This window comes from Phascolarctos cinereus, unplaced genomic scaffold (assembly GCF_003287225.1).
Source record: "Phascolarctos cinereus isolate Bilbo 61053 unplaced genomic scaffold, phaCin_HiC Scaffold_726;HRSCAF=1367, whole genome shotgun sequence".
Lineage (NCBI taxonomy): Eukaryota > Metazoa > Chordata > Mammalia > Diprotodontia > Phascolarctidae > Phascolarctos > Phascolarctos cinereus.
The window spans coordinates 121102135-121116373 of record NW_027556098.1 but is presented as its reverse complement, the minus strand read 5'-3'; the positions used below and the strand labels follow the sequence as shown (position 1 = coordinate 121116373).

At 40.6% G+C, this 14239-nt stretch overlaps 1 protein-coding gene across 1 annotated transcript in view; it reads left to right on the top strand.

The window, feature by feature from the left end:
• Window positions 1–14239, top strand: part of RAB6B (RAB6B, member RAS oncogene family) — a 170450-nt gene that overhangs the window by 141348 nt on the left and 14863 nt on the right. Inside the window, exons 6-7 of the mRNA XM_020986074.2 lie at window positions 48–141; window positions 6201–6267. Coding sequence (XP_020841733.1) covers window positions 48–141; window positions 6201–6267 — 161 coding nt within the window. The remainder of the gene's footprint in view (window positions 1–47; window positions 142–6200; window positions 6268–14239) is intronic.

Genomic DNA, 14239 nt, shown 5'->3' with positions numbered 1-14239 from the left:
ACTGTGGTGGGCCACTTGTGATTGCCCCTTCTCTGTGGTGTCTGTAGGCAGATAACAATTGAAGAAGGAGAACAGCGCGCCAAAGAACTGAGTGTCATGTTCATTGAAACCAGTGCCAAGACAGGATACAATGTAAAGCAGGTAAGAGATCTATGGCTTCTGATCCACTTAAAGCATATATACAACTCATTTAAGGTTTATAAAGCTAATGTCATACATTATCCAGAAGAGCTGTCAAATGCTGGAAATAAACTAAAATACTCACCTAAGGTGTGAATCCAACTTACAAGCTTGATCAAAGAAAAGACAATCACAGGATAGAAGGTGTAAGTCTCATGAGACAGTCCCTCAGGCTAATGTCAGACACCAGCCATAACATCCATATACACATAACATCTCCCTATTGTAGTGGCATATCACCACCTACTCCATCCTATCCACTTGTCCTTTGTGCTTGAAGATGATCCTGTTGACAGAGTTTACTCTTAAAGGGTGTTAGCCTAGTGATTTTTGTTTGCTCTGAGAAAGATAGAATTTTCTAATGTCTTTTCCTCATGTAGGAAGAAGAAATCAGTCAATTCTAATCAATTCAAGTATCTCCTATGTACTCAGTGCTGCTGTTCTTTGAGTAGGAACAAAGAAATATGAGCTACATTCCTTGCTATTGAGGAGCTGTTTGGAGAGACATAAAGGAGCTATGATTTCATCAGCATAGGAAACTTGCAAATTGGCAACATATTTCACCAGCACAGATTAAAATCCATTTATGACTTAGCAGATTTTCTTGAGGCACATAGAAGTTAGATGATTCATTCAGGTTCACATGACTAGTTAGTATCAGAAGTGACATTTGAATTCATGTCTTAGCACTCTGTCTATTGTGCCAAGCTAAAAGAATGGGGGAAATATGTACACATTAGATAGAAAATAATGCAAAACATTATATAATTACATACCTGAATGAGCAGTGCAAACTCTAAATTCCATGGGAAAGGGTTCAAAGAAGATAAGAATCACTGTGGCCTAAAAGCAGTTAGGGGAGAAGAGGGTCCTTCATGAAGGGATGGAAGTTTACTTAAACCTTAAAAAATGTTTGGTAGGATTTGGATGAGAAGTGAATAGGAAAAGGTATTCCAGGCTAGAGGAATCCCCTAAACAAAGGTGTGGAGGTGGGTATTAGAGTGGTATAGGGTGGGGAAAGTAAAGGGAATTATATTTAGAACAGTACTGCCAAGAGCTGCTAGGTGTTCCAGGTGGTGTCAAATTTCTCTGCAACCTCTCCCCAATGAAGAGCTTGAATTCTTGGGCTGAAAGCTTAGGAGCCAAAAAATGAAATTAAGTTATACTATCATCGATGGTGTTTGAAGGACTTTTTACTGGGAATATTATAAAGTCTAAGGAATTTAACTAGATAATCTCTGAGGACCCTTCCAACTCCATAGCCTATAATGTTTGTGACTATGGGCAAATCTCATGCCCAATAATGCAGCCTTTTTTGAGTGTGACTCCCCAGTCACTGTGCAGGGTAGGTTTTCACCTTCTTTTTGTGTACACAATGCCCCCAAGGCCAATTGTTAGAAAGAGGAAAGGAATCATGCTATTGAAACAAGGGACATTTGCATTCAAGTTGAATTTAAAATTTTGTGATTTAAGCAAATATGGTACAGAATCATGGGAGTGGGACCATTGTTCAGGGTCCAAGGCTCTGAGACCTCTGTCTAGAAGTACTGTTGAGATATTGAGGGAGTGGGGGATAAGATTCTAGAGATTCAGTGGCCCTGGATTTTTTTGTTGTCAAAGAGTTTTCTGCTTGGGTATGGGTTGGGTTAAATGACCCCTAGTTGGACTATCTGCTAACTCTGAGCTTCCAGGATGATTTTCCAGAAGACAGCATCCAATTCTTAGATAGCACTTAGGGCCCATCTTCAACAAACAGCCTTAAGCCCATTAGATGAAGTTGCTCATTGCAACTGCACTCTAAGATCATTCACTGAGTGTTCAGAACTCCTTCAACTGCTCAAAAGAGGTTTAAATCAATGCATTAGGGAAAAAACGGAAGGTACTTTCTTTGTCACTAGATGGTCCAAACACTCACTTTGCCCTTACTATATCCTGTTTCACAGTACACCTATTAAAACTGGTCTTCCTATTAATGCAGCCAGACTCAGCTCCCTTTTGATTCATCAAATCACAGATACAGAGCTGGAAGGGACCTTAGAGGTCACCTAGTCCAGCCCAGAATAAAAAGCAGAGCTCAGATTTGAAGTCAGGCCTCAGAGCTCCAAATCCAAATCCCTTCCCACCACACTACACTGCTACCACTATAGCAATATCATAGAATCATAGAATTACAAATTCACAAAATCACTACCACTATAGCAAAATCACAGAATATTAGAGCTGAATGAACCTTAGAGATCATCAAGTCCAACTCCTCATCTTTTTTTGGGGGGGAGGCAATTAGGATTAAGTGACTTGCCCAGGGTCACACAGCTAGTAAGTGCCAACCCCTCATCTTCCAGAGAAAACAAACAGAGCTGGAGACATCATTCACTTGTTGTTCAAGGGCACACAGGGAGTAAGTGGCAGAGCCAGGATTTGAACCTGATTGTTCTGACATGTTCTAGTTAATCTTCCACTCTTCCATGCTGTTTCCACTCTGGTAATGGATGATAAAATCCTTCATTTTCAGGAGTTTTTTGTGTAATCGGCATTGGTTTACAGCTCATTTACATAGATGTCTACAAGGCATTTCACAATAGGTATTCACATTGAGCACTTGAGTTTTAAGAAGGCATTTTAATACTACAGGTAGGAGAGAAACCAATATAGAGGATTCTCTTTTGATTTATTAAGGAGACTCAAAATAATCTTGTTAAGTCTTCACACAAAGACAGCTAATCATATCTCCCTAAGTCTTTCTTCCTCCACACTAAATAGGACCACTTCCCTGAACCAGTCCTCTTTTTTTTTTTTTTGGCTAGGCAATGGGGTTAAGTGACTTGCCCAGGATCACACAGATAGTGTCAAATATCTGGTCTGAGGCCAGATTGAACTCAGGTTCTCCTGACTCCAGGGCCGGCGCTCTATCCACTGCACCACCTAGCTGCCCCTACTAGTCCTCTTATGACATGATCTCAAGAGCCTCTACCATCTTGGTTGCCCTTCTCTGGGCACTCTTCAACTTAGCAGTGTCTTTCCTAAAATGTTGTGCCCAGAACTAGACAATCAATATACCAGATGCAGGCTGGCTAAGTACAAGATGGCTATTACCTACTTATTCCTAGAAGCTATGCCTTTCTAAATGAGGCCTAAAATAATTTTTTTTGGAAGGGTGATCTCTATAACACCCCACTGAATCTCATATTGAGCTTATAATCCTTTAAACCCCCCCAGATCTTTTTCAAACAAGCTGTTTTCTAGCTAGGCTTCCCCCATCTTGTGCTTGCAAAGTTTACTTTTTGAACCCAATTGTAAGACTTTACACTTATCTCTATTACATTTCATTTTGTTCAATGATGATAGTGGGAGCAGGGAGGAGAATGGGTGCTAATATAAAACTTGTGCATCTCTGTGCTGGCTGTTATGCAAATAATTTAGCAGTATGCCCGGAGTCAATAATTTCCATTAGTTTACAACAGTATCTTCTTCTCCTTGAAACAATAAATCATGTCAAGATACAGAATCACTCCATTTTCTTAAATGGAAAAATTCCATTTAAAATATCAGCTCCTAAAACATACAGAAGAGTCCTCTTAAACACAGAAGCTGAACCTTGGCATAATAACTATTCAAAATAAAAATACTGGTTCCTAACTACATTTGTTTCTCAAAAATGCACAGCAGTGTTCTTATCTGTAAAGTAAGGGAAGAGGCTAGGGGGAGGGGAATTGGACTAGAGTAAGGATTCTTAATTTTGGTTCTGAGAACTTGGTTTGTTTTTAAAAGATGCTTTTGATAACTATATTTCAATATGGTTGGTTTCCTTTGTAATCTTCTGTATTTTATCTAAAGCATTTAAAAACATCCTGAGAGTCCAGGCGTTCTTAAACCTTTTTTAGTTTCATGGTGCCCTTTGTCAGTTTGATGAAGCTTTGGACTAGAGGACCTCCAAACTCCCTCCCAGCTCTCTGAATCTAGTCTATTAATCTCTAACAATTAAATTTTTACTCTATCTCATACAACTATCAGACCAAACAAGTAAAGTGAGGATTGTTTACCATATGCAACAGCAACATTATAAAAAGGGAAGTGTGAGCAGTTGCTAACGAATTACTATTTACATGAGCAAATGACAAAGAACTGAGAAAAAGGCTGTTTTCTTCACTAGGAAAAAAAACAAATGAATCCAAGAAAACTTAGACTAGAGGTCAGGTGCACCTCTCTAGGGCAGACCGTCCGTTATGTTCAAAGAAAAAACAGCTTCTCAAGGAAGTTCCAGAGAGATGAACCTCCACATCTTGGGACTTTGCTAGGAAGCAAAAATTCATCAAAAACTAGACCGAGTCCCATTAGTTCATTAGAGGTAGAAGGAAGCTTAGAGAACATCTAGACTGGTCTCCTTAATTCAATTCAATAAGGATTTAGTCATTAAGTGCCTATTACGTACAAGGCTCAATCCTAGGGACCAGGGAGAGGAAAATGAAATGAAAAATTGTCTGCCCCCCCCAAAGAGGCTTCTATATTTTATTTTGTTTTATTTTACTTTCCCCCTTAATTCATCACTAAAGTTATAGAAGTGGCAGCATGGTTCAATGATGAGTGCCAAATTTGGAGTTTAGAGGGCTGGGTTCAAATTCTGTTGTTTTTTGGGGGGTTTTTTGTTTGTTTTTGTTGTTGTCTCTGTGACTTGGAGCCAGTCACTTAAACTCTCATGGGCTCTGTTGCTTCATCTGTAAAATGAGGGGCTTGGACCAGATGGCCTCTAAGATCCCTTCCAACTCTAAATCTATGATCCCATGATCTCATCCGATACTTAGAAATTCCCTGTGTGGTAGGTTAATGTATTACTATGTCCTTTTGACAGCCAAGGACATCAAAGCTCTGAGACATATTAGTGACCCAGTGAAGGTAGTAAGAAGTGAAGCCAGTACTGGAAGCAGGGCTTCTGGCTCCTACCTCAGGGCTCATTCCCATGATCTAATCTAGTAAGACAGCCTAGTGTTTTTTTTTCTTTTTAATGAGGATTGAATCTTAAGTCAGAGGAGTTGGATATGAATACCAGCTTCAGGTTCTTTCCCAGCTCTGAATCCTCTGATTTGGGGAAAATCCAAAGCTAGGATTCCATCAGGGTAAGGAACTCCTAAGGCAGAAAATTCCTTCACCAGGGCAGATCAGCAACTGACCTATAATTTCAACCTTCAAGAATTGGCTGGAGGCATTGAATAAGGTTAGTGATTTGGCCACAGACCCACAGGTAGTATGTGTCACAGGCAGGATTTGGACTACAATCTTTCAGACTCCAAGGCTAGCTGTCTATTAACTGTACCATAGCCTTTCAAAATCCTACAATATTAGAGTCCACAAAGCCCCAGGAAGAGAATCAGGAAGCTTTTGTATTATCATATGAGTATCAACACCTCCTGGTTGTCATTATTGTTTTAAATTATCAGGTAAGTAAAGATGTTTCTGGTATCTACTAGGACTCCTGCCTGCCCTTCCTGACAGACTTCTTTGCACACATACCTGCACATGTACACACACACACACACACACACACACACACACACACACACAAACTCAACTATCATTCTGTGATTACATGATAATATGGTTTATGCATATTCCCAGACACCACTGGGCCTTTGTGATAACAATGCAACTGGCTCAAATTTAGTACCTTAGTGCATAAGACAGAATCTCAGCTCCCTGTTCCTAGGACTTACAGTCTCTTTGAGAAGGAGCCTGGCTGGCTAATAGTGCCTTGCCAAAATTCTTTTTCCTAACTACAGAGTAAGCCCTTGTATGGACCTCAGCAACCACATCCCTCTTTATTCTCAAGTTTCCCATTTCCATGATGAGCCTTTCGTTGTCCCTGGCTACCGATCTCGCGCATTGCTGTGAAAGGCTACAGCTCCCAGAAGGTGGATGGAAAACACCATGAGGAAGGCAGGGGGAGGGAGGGAGGGTGGAAAAGACAGCACTCATTCTGATGCCTTTCATGTTGTGTTTCTTCCTCCACCCCTACCCCCAATTCCCAGCTATTCCGGCGTGTTGCTTCAGCTCTCCCTGGAATGGAGAATGTTCAGGAGAAAAGCAAAGAAGGGAGTATCCTTTTCCTGGAACCAGTGAGTCGGCCTGCTTGGGAAATGAAAGCTAGATGCATTGGGGGGAGGGAAAGGTGAAAAAGCATATACATTGGAGTGGAACTGCTAGATCTTTGTCCTTCTGGGATAGGGACTGGTTGGAGTCCTACACATTCAAGATTCTGGATACATTAGTACAATTTTATTCAGACAGAGATCTCCATACAATCTACTGCTCCATATCTCAGCATGATAAGTGTCCTGCTGATATGAGTGCCACAAATTCTGTACAGGGAGCAATCCTATACAATAATTCACTCTCTAATCCCAGTCTATGTAATAGTCTCTCTGAATGACCAAGGGCCCACAGTGTGTGTGATTTGCACTGTCAGCAAGAAGGTAGTAAGGTACCCCCTCCAGTTCAAACATATGAAAACTGTCTCTTGATCCTTTAAATCAACTTACCTGTTCCTCTCACAGTGACCCTCATTTTATAAATCCACTTAAGCTCCCAAATGGTCCACTAAAATAAATAGTGGCATATAGATAGATGTAAATGTCCAGAAACATGGAAGACATGGGTGGGGCTGATTTGTGTATCCAGTCCAATCCAGTTCCACAACAGGATTTCTCTTTCTCAGAATAGATTTAAACTTCTTTTCATTTGCTAATTAGCTAGAGTATTAGCTCTTATCTCAAATTCTTGTAGACTGGGAATGGAATTTCCAGTAATGTATTCACTAAAGCAAAATCCCTTTAGAACAAAACAATGCAGAAATATTTGGAGTTTGTTTTAGTGGGCTTTCTGCCTATCAATTAACCCTAGAAATTGCAGGTCATATTAGTCTATGAAGAGCAATGTAGAAAGCAGCTAGTGAACTGCACACAAAGTCAGGATGGGTTTAAGTCCTCCCTCAAATCCATACTGTCTTTGTGATGCTGGGCAAGTCATTTAACCTTCTAAAGTCCCCCAAGAAGTTTTAAGACTGAAGTGGTAGAGCAATTGTGGTTAGTTCATTATTTGTGGAAGAAGGTTCTTTAATGGGGAGCCTTAGACACCAAAGAAATCACAAGCTTGAACAAAAATGTTAAAAGTATAATGGTTGGTAGTACACATTTATCATATCCGAAGGAATCATACCCAAATCATGGTACTGGTCTTCTTTCAGTCTTAGTTAGCCCCCTGCCAGTGACCTGTGAATCAGAGCCTAGGGTCGCGAGTGAGCCATGTGATTCTAGAATACATCTGACTGCAGAGGAAGAAAGCTTGGACCTTTTTTGCAAGGAAAAGAGACTGAGACCCTTTTATTCATTCTGGGTTTTCCCTGCAAAGAGCTTTGTCAGTAAGTACCTCACAAAACATTTACCAAATTCTTGATGGCCTCTGTCAAACCACAGTACTCTGTGGAAATGCATGGTTAGTTAAATAAATGAAACAAGCATTCTCTTGTGCTTACTACCTGGGGATGAACTGTTTCTCAGCCAAGCAGCAGAGAGCTATTTCCAAGGTCGTCCACATATGAGCAGAAGGAGGGAAAGGAAGCAGGCACATGTTATCTGAGACTCTTTTCCTTTTATTAACATGTAAAAATGAAAATTGGCTCTCATGTAATTATAATGAAAATTAATAGCTAACATTCATGTAGCACTTTAAGTTTACAAAGTCCTTCATAGCCACTATTTCATCTGGTCCTCGTGACAGCCTTGTGAGGCAAGTGCGAGGAGCGAAGTGAGGCTAAGTGACTTGCCTAATGTCACACAGACGGTAAGTGTGTGAGGCAGGATTCAAACTGAGTTTCTTAATATTGGAGTGGATTCTTTAAGGGGATATGGAAATTATTCCTCTGGTGGGCTTTGAAAATTATCATCTGTCTAGAGGATGGATTAGATAGCCCACAGAAGATATTTCCAGCCTCAAAATTCAAGGATTCCATAGAAGAACACACTGGAGAAAGAAGGAATAGGGAGAAAAAGCAGTTGAATTCCTAAGGGAATAAAAAGAATTAGAATACTGGGGCTGGAAAGGATCCTAAGCACCATTAGACTAAGGGTTCTTAACCTGGGGTCCATGGATGGATAGATTTCACAAGGTCTGTGAACTCGGATGGGGAAAAGCAGCATCTTTATTTTCACTAACCTCTGGTTTCTTTTGTAAGCCTACATGTTATTTATGCATTTAAAAACATTATTCTTAGAAAAGATCCATAGGCTTCACCAGATTATCAAAAGAGTCAAGGACAAAAAAAAGTGAATTCTGAATTCTAGACTAGCCCCCACATTTTGTAGATGAGAAAGCTGAAGCACAGAGATGGCAAATGATTTACCTAAGGTCATACAGTTCATTCAGGGCAGAAATTAGACTAGATTCCAAGTCTAACCCTTTCTGCTAGGACATACTGTCTTACAAGGATTCCTAACCAGAAGCACTGTGGAACACAGTAATTGCTAACCTTTATTGCTTTATATAATTCCTTTGATCCCTACAATGACCCTATTGAGGTAGGTGCTATTATCATCCCCATTTTATAGATGGGACAAATGAGACTGATGGAGGTAGTGGAACTGAAGCCGAGAAAAGTTTAGCAATCTGTCAATGGTCACACAGCTGGTGCATATCTGAGTCAGGATTTGAACTCAGGTCTTATCTGAAGCTCCACTAAGACTGATCCTCTATCTCTCGCATTATGGCACTCCCTCGCATTTGCTTTGTGCTAGATGACTCACTTGCGGCTAGGAATTTGTGTTTCAGACAAGGTATAGCAGATTATCACAGTTTCTTCAGCTTTTACTGACAAAGAGTTTTATATGTGGACTGTTCAGCAAGATGATCAATACCATTAGCACGGACTCTTTGATCTCTGGCTTAGACCCAAGCCATTGTGTTTGATGGCAGAGCAAAAAGAGCTTCAGGGAAGGAGATCCTCTAGGGAAAAACTGCCAGCAACCGTCCCATCTTATCAGGATGACAAGGGGTGGATAGTGAACAAAAAGGAATTCTGCGTTTTCCCTGGAGGGGAGAAGTCTCCAGTAGGAAACAAGAAAAGAATCTTGTGACTCTGATATTTGGCTGCTTGTGAGATCTGGAACAGGCCATTTACCTTTTCTGAGCTTCAATTTCCTCAGCTGTAAAACGAAGGAGTTGAACTAGTTTGCCTCTGAAGTCCCCTCCAGCCATAAATCTATGATCCTGTGATTTTGTGGTCAACTCCATCTGGCCCAAAGTATTTTATGCCCCAAAATTTGCCCTAGACAAAACCAGAGTCAAATCTATCAAAAAGTTGATTCTGAGTGATAATAATGGCTATTATTTACGTAGCATTTCAAGGTTTGCAAATGAGGTATATTATCTCCTTTTATCCTTGCTAAAAATCTCAGGGGTAGGTGCTATTATCTCAATTTTATATATTAAGAAACTGAGGCCCAGCCTTGCCTAGGGTCACTTGCTAATGTATCTGAGGCCAGTTTTGAACTGACATCTTCCTGATTCCAAGTCTAATATTCTAACCACTGTGCCACCTACCGACTGTGACATGCCATCTAATGCTCCTATACCAGTGTTCTCAAATCTCTGTTTCATGTAGAGCATGGGCATCTAAGCCTCTGGGCACTATCCGTGGTCCTACTTACTGACTCTCTACTGTGCTCTATTGGGGTTCAATCAAAATCAATTTGGAGTCATAAGACATAAGCTTGACTCATGGACCTGCCACTTACTTCCTTGTATGTCATTGGACAAGTTGCCTTACTTATCTGGGCTAAATGATAAAATGAAGAAATAAGACTCTGTTACCTTTATGGCCTCTTCTACCTCTAAATCCCCTGATTTTATTTTCTGATGTCTACTTTCTTCTGTGGACTCTGGTATGAGGGATCTCTGTCAATGGCATATAGCATGGGTGTACTAGTCTATGGAAGCCATTCTTTGGAGTGTATACAGATATCCCCCCCCCACAGACCAATCCACCCATTCTACAGACAGTCAATGGCAGAGAAAGATCAGGAAGGGGATACTTAAATAATGCCAGAGAAGAGGAGTAATATTTCTAGTTGACAGCTGCCTGAGGCACAAGGCACAATCAAGCCAAAACCCAACAAGGGAGTAGGTAGTGCTCTCTGTTGAGAGGTAGCAAGGTGCACTGGATAGAGGGTTGGCTGTGGAATAGGAAAAATCTGCATTCAAGCCTATCCCTGACACATAAGGCTGTGTGAACGTGAGCAAGTTGCTTAAATTTTCAGTAGAGATATGGTAGAAAATGATTAACAAGCAGCATCCCAACGGAAAAAAGCCTACAAATTATTAAGTTTAACTTGAGTTAGTATTATTTTCTCCATCACTTTCTTAAGTCTATGAAACAAAGCAAATCAACAAGCAGCAGCTCAAGCCCTGAATTGTAGCTTATTACCAATTTCCGAAGTGTAAATGCTTACACTGAGAACCCTAAATGCACTCTTCCAAACCAGTCCAATCTGACTCCAGCATATCCCTGGCCCTAGGCAACTCTTTAAAATTATAAAGATTTTGGAGGCAGCTAGGTAGTGTAGTGGATAGAGCTCTGGCCTTTGAGTCAGGAGGACCTGAGTTCAAATCTGGCCTCAGACACTTGACACTTACTAGCTGTGTGACCCTGGGCAAGTCACTTAACCCTGATTGCCTCACCAAGAAAAAAAAAGGATTATAAAGATTTCATAAAATTACATTAATATCTTTTGTTTTTATATCACCTTCATTTCTGACTCTTTGCCTTTTCCTGACAAGCTACCCTCTATAACAAAGAAAGAGAAATAAGAAATATTACAAAACCAAGCAACTAATTCTCAAAGTTCGATGATATAAACAGCATTCCACTACCATAGTCCCCCACCTCTACAAATTAAAGAAGGAACTGGGGATAGAGGGGAGATGTGGAAGTGTTGTTATTTCTATTTACATTATTGTAGTTATTATGCAGATTATTTTCATGGTTCTATTTACTTTATCCTGCATCAGTTCATATAAGTCTTCCCAGATTTCCCTGACTTCTTCATTTCTTATAATAAATTAATTATAATATAAATTATAATAAATAACTTCATCATTTCTTATATTGCACTAATAATTCCATTACATTCATGTACTACAATTTGTTTATCCATCACCCATTGACATTGGCATTACTCTAAAACTGTTAAGTCACAGATGATTGCCAATCCACACTGGTGGATGGAGTTTCCATACCAGGAGTTTTCCAACTCTGTTTTAACATTAAAAAAAAAATTGTTCCCTGAGTTTCATAGGGCACCTGATCTACCTGCATCATGAAAGGTGCTCTTTAAAGAATATTGATCTTATTGACTTACAGATTGGAATTCATCAAAGATGTTATCACTTCATGTAGGTAAAGGATAACAGAGGTCGTAAAGTCCTAGCTCCAAGGCTGGAAGGGACCTCAGAGGCCATCTAGTTCAACACCCCACATTTTACAGATGAGGTGACTGAGACCCAGGGATTTTAAGTGATTTGCCCAAAGTCACACAATAAAGTTTATTCTTGGACTCCAGAGCCATTGTTTTTTCTACTGCACTATATGCTTAAAAGCAACCAGTTTTATTTAAACCCACTCTAAATTAAGCCCTAAGAGGTTACTTAACAATACCTAGAGAGCCCATTAAATGTACCCATCACCTGAAAAAACGCAACTTACCAACAAACGAAAAAAAAAGAGTGTGTTGTAGTGGAAAGAGCTTAGCGCCACAGGGACCCAAACTCATGATCCCAGCTCCGCCCTTTACTGCATGTGTGACTTTGGACAAATCAATTAACTGGTCTGAGTTGACCTTTGAAAACAAAGGACAAACAACAATAACAAGTCTGGGCCTCAGCCTCCTCATCCATAAAATGAGGGCATGGGACTAATCGGGTGAAGATGCATTTATGAAGCACCTACTGTGTGCCAGGCATTGCGCTAAGCACTGGGGATGCAAAAACAGGCAAACGAAACAAAACAAAAAGAAAACAACCAGTCCCTGCCCTCCTCAAGGAGCTCATAGTCTAATGGGAGAAACAACATGCTGACAACTAGGTACAAACAAGATATGCAAAGGATAAATTGGAAATAATCTCAGAGGAAATGCATAGCATGAAGGAGATCTGGGAAAGGCTTCCTGTACTAGGTGGGATTTGAGTTGGGCCTTGAAGGAAGCCAGAGAGGCAGGAGGCAGAGATGAGGAGGGAGAGCCTGAGGGACAGCCAGACAAAATGTCCAGAGTCTGGAGATGGAGCATCTTGTGGGAAAAACAGCAAGGAGGCCAGTGTCACTGGCTGATAGAATATGTGGAGAGGACCAAAACATGGATGGACCAAAAGATTCCTTCTGATTCTAGATCTGCGATTTCATGACCTTATGAACTGACTACCTGTGTGACCTAGGACAAGTCCCTTCATCTGGTGAGATCTGATGATGCTTATCTGTAAAATGAGAAGCTTGGGCCAGAGAACGTCTAAATTTAGAACCTTTTTCCATTCTAAGTCCTCTGATCCCATCAGTTAGAGGGGCATTAAACAACACATTTCTGAAAGTATAATGTCAAGCTCCCTAAGGCTAGGGCCAGGTCTTATTCAATTTTGTATCTCCCTCAGGCCTGTCATAGGACCTTACACATTGGATGGTTGAATGAATACATTAATGCATAAATAAAAGGCGCTTAAATGTTGGACATAAAAAATGCTACCTAGTGCCTTCCAAGAAGGAATTTTCCTAATGGAATCTTGGGGCCTGAAAGAACCAAGACCCCTTCACTGGTTTCTCTGCTCCCAGTAGAATCATTCCACATATTCATTCTACATACTCTGCCTTCACTCACTACTTTACTGGCCGGCACGGCTACCCAGGCCTCTCAGAAACTAATCTAGATCTGTCTGGCAGAGTTAGGGGGAATGAACTTTCAGTGTAGCTACAGGGATATACGTTTGCAAGTAGACATGCTCGATTATCTGGCCCATGAGGCACTGCAACACGAGAATAGTAATAATAACAATGATAGAATTTATGTAGTGCTTTAAGGTTTGCCAGCTGCTTCACAAATATTATCTCATTTTCTCCTTGCTAACTTACCTTAGGCAGGTGTTATTATTATACCCATTATACCCAGATTAAGTTACCTGGGGTCACACAGCTGATAAGAGTATGAAGTAGGATTTGAACTCACTCTCCCTGACTCCAGATCCAGTGGTCTATCCACTCTGCCTCCTGGCTGGCTTTAACTGGCTTCTGAGGCCTTTCTGAAAGAGAATGGCCTAGTTAACCTAGGGAAAGGAGAGAGAAGGCTTCCTTTCCTCTGCCTCCTTCTACTAGGCTGTGAACATGACATGTATGGCATGGTTGACCTGTCCCTAAAGTAATCATTCCAAATTCAGGAGTAAAGTCAACTGGACCCTCGGGAGTTTTCTTTTTCAAGGTTACCAAGGAGTCTGATCTAGGATGGAAGCAAATTGATGATTCTCTTTGGCTACACTCTTCAGAGGTGCTGAATATTTGCTTCATTGCAGTATGGACCATAAAATCATAGAATTAGAGCCAGAAAGGATTTTAAAGTCTACTGATTCCAATTCCCTCATTTTTATAGATGTAGAATTGAGGCACAGTGAGGCTGACTTGCTCAGGGTCATATAGCTAGCAAATTTGAACCTAGATCTTGAAGACTCTTGGGGTCTTGAAGACTATGCCACTGGGGCTCTAGAAGTTATTCCCAAGCTGCAAAGGCTTTAAAAAGTTTGAGTTCATCAGTGGACTGTGTGTCTGTAATATTAGTACCTAACTACCTAAATTTGGAAAGGCCAAAGTATTGGCCATGAGGTGATGTATTATTTTTTTTTAACCCTAGTAGCTCATAAAACTGCAAGGCATGGAGGGGTCATGATTTACCTCTGTGGAAGAAGCTCTCACACCAAGGATCATAGGATTTAAAGCTGGAAGGAACCGTAATGGCCATCTTATCCAACCTCTTCATCTTGACAT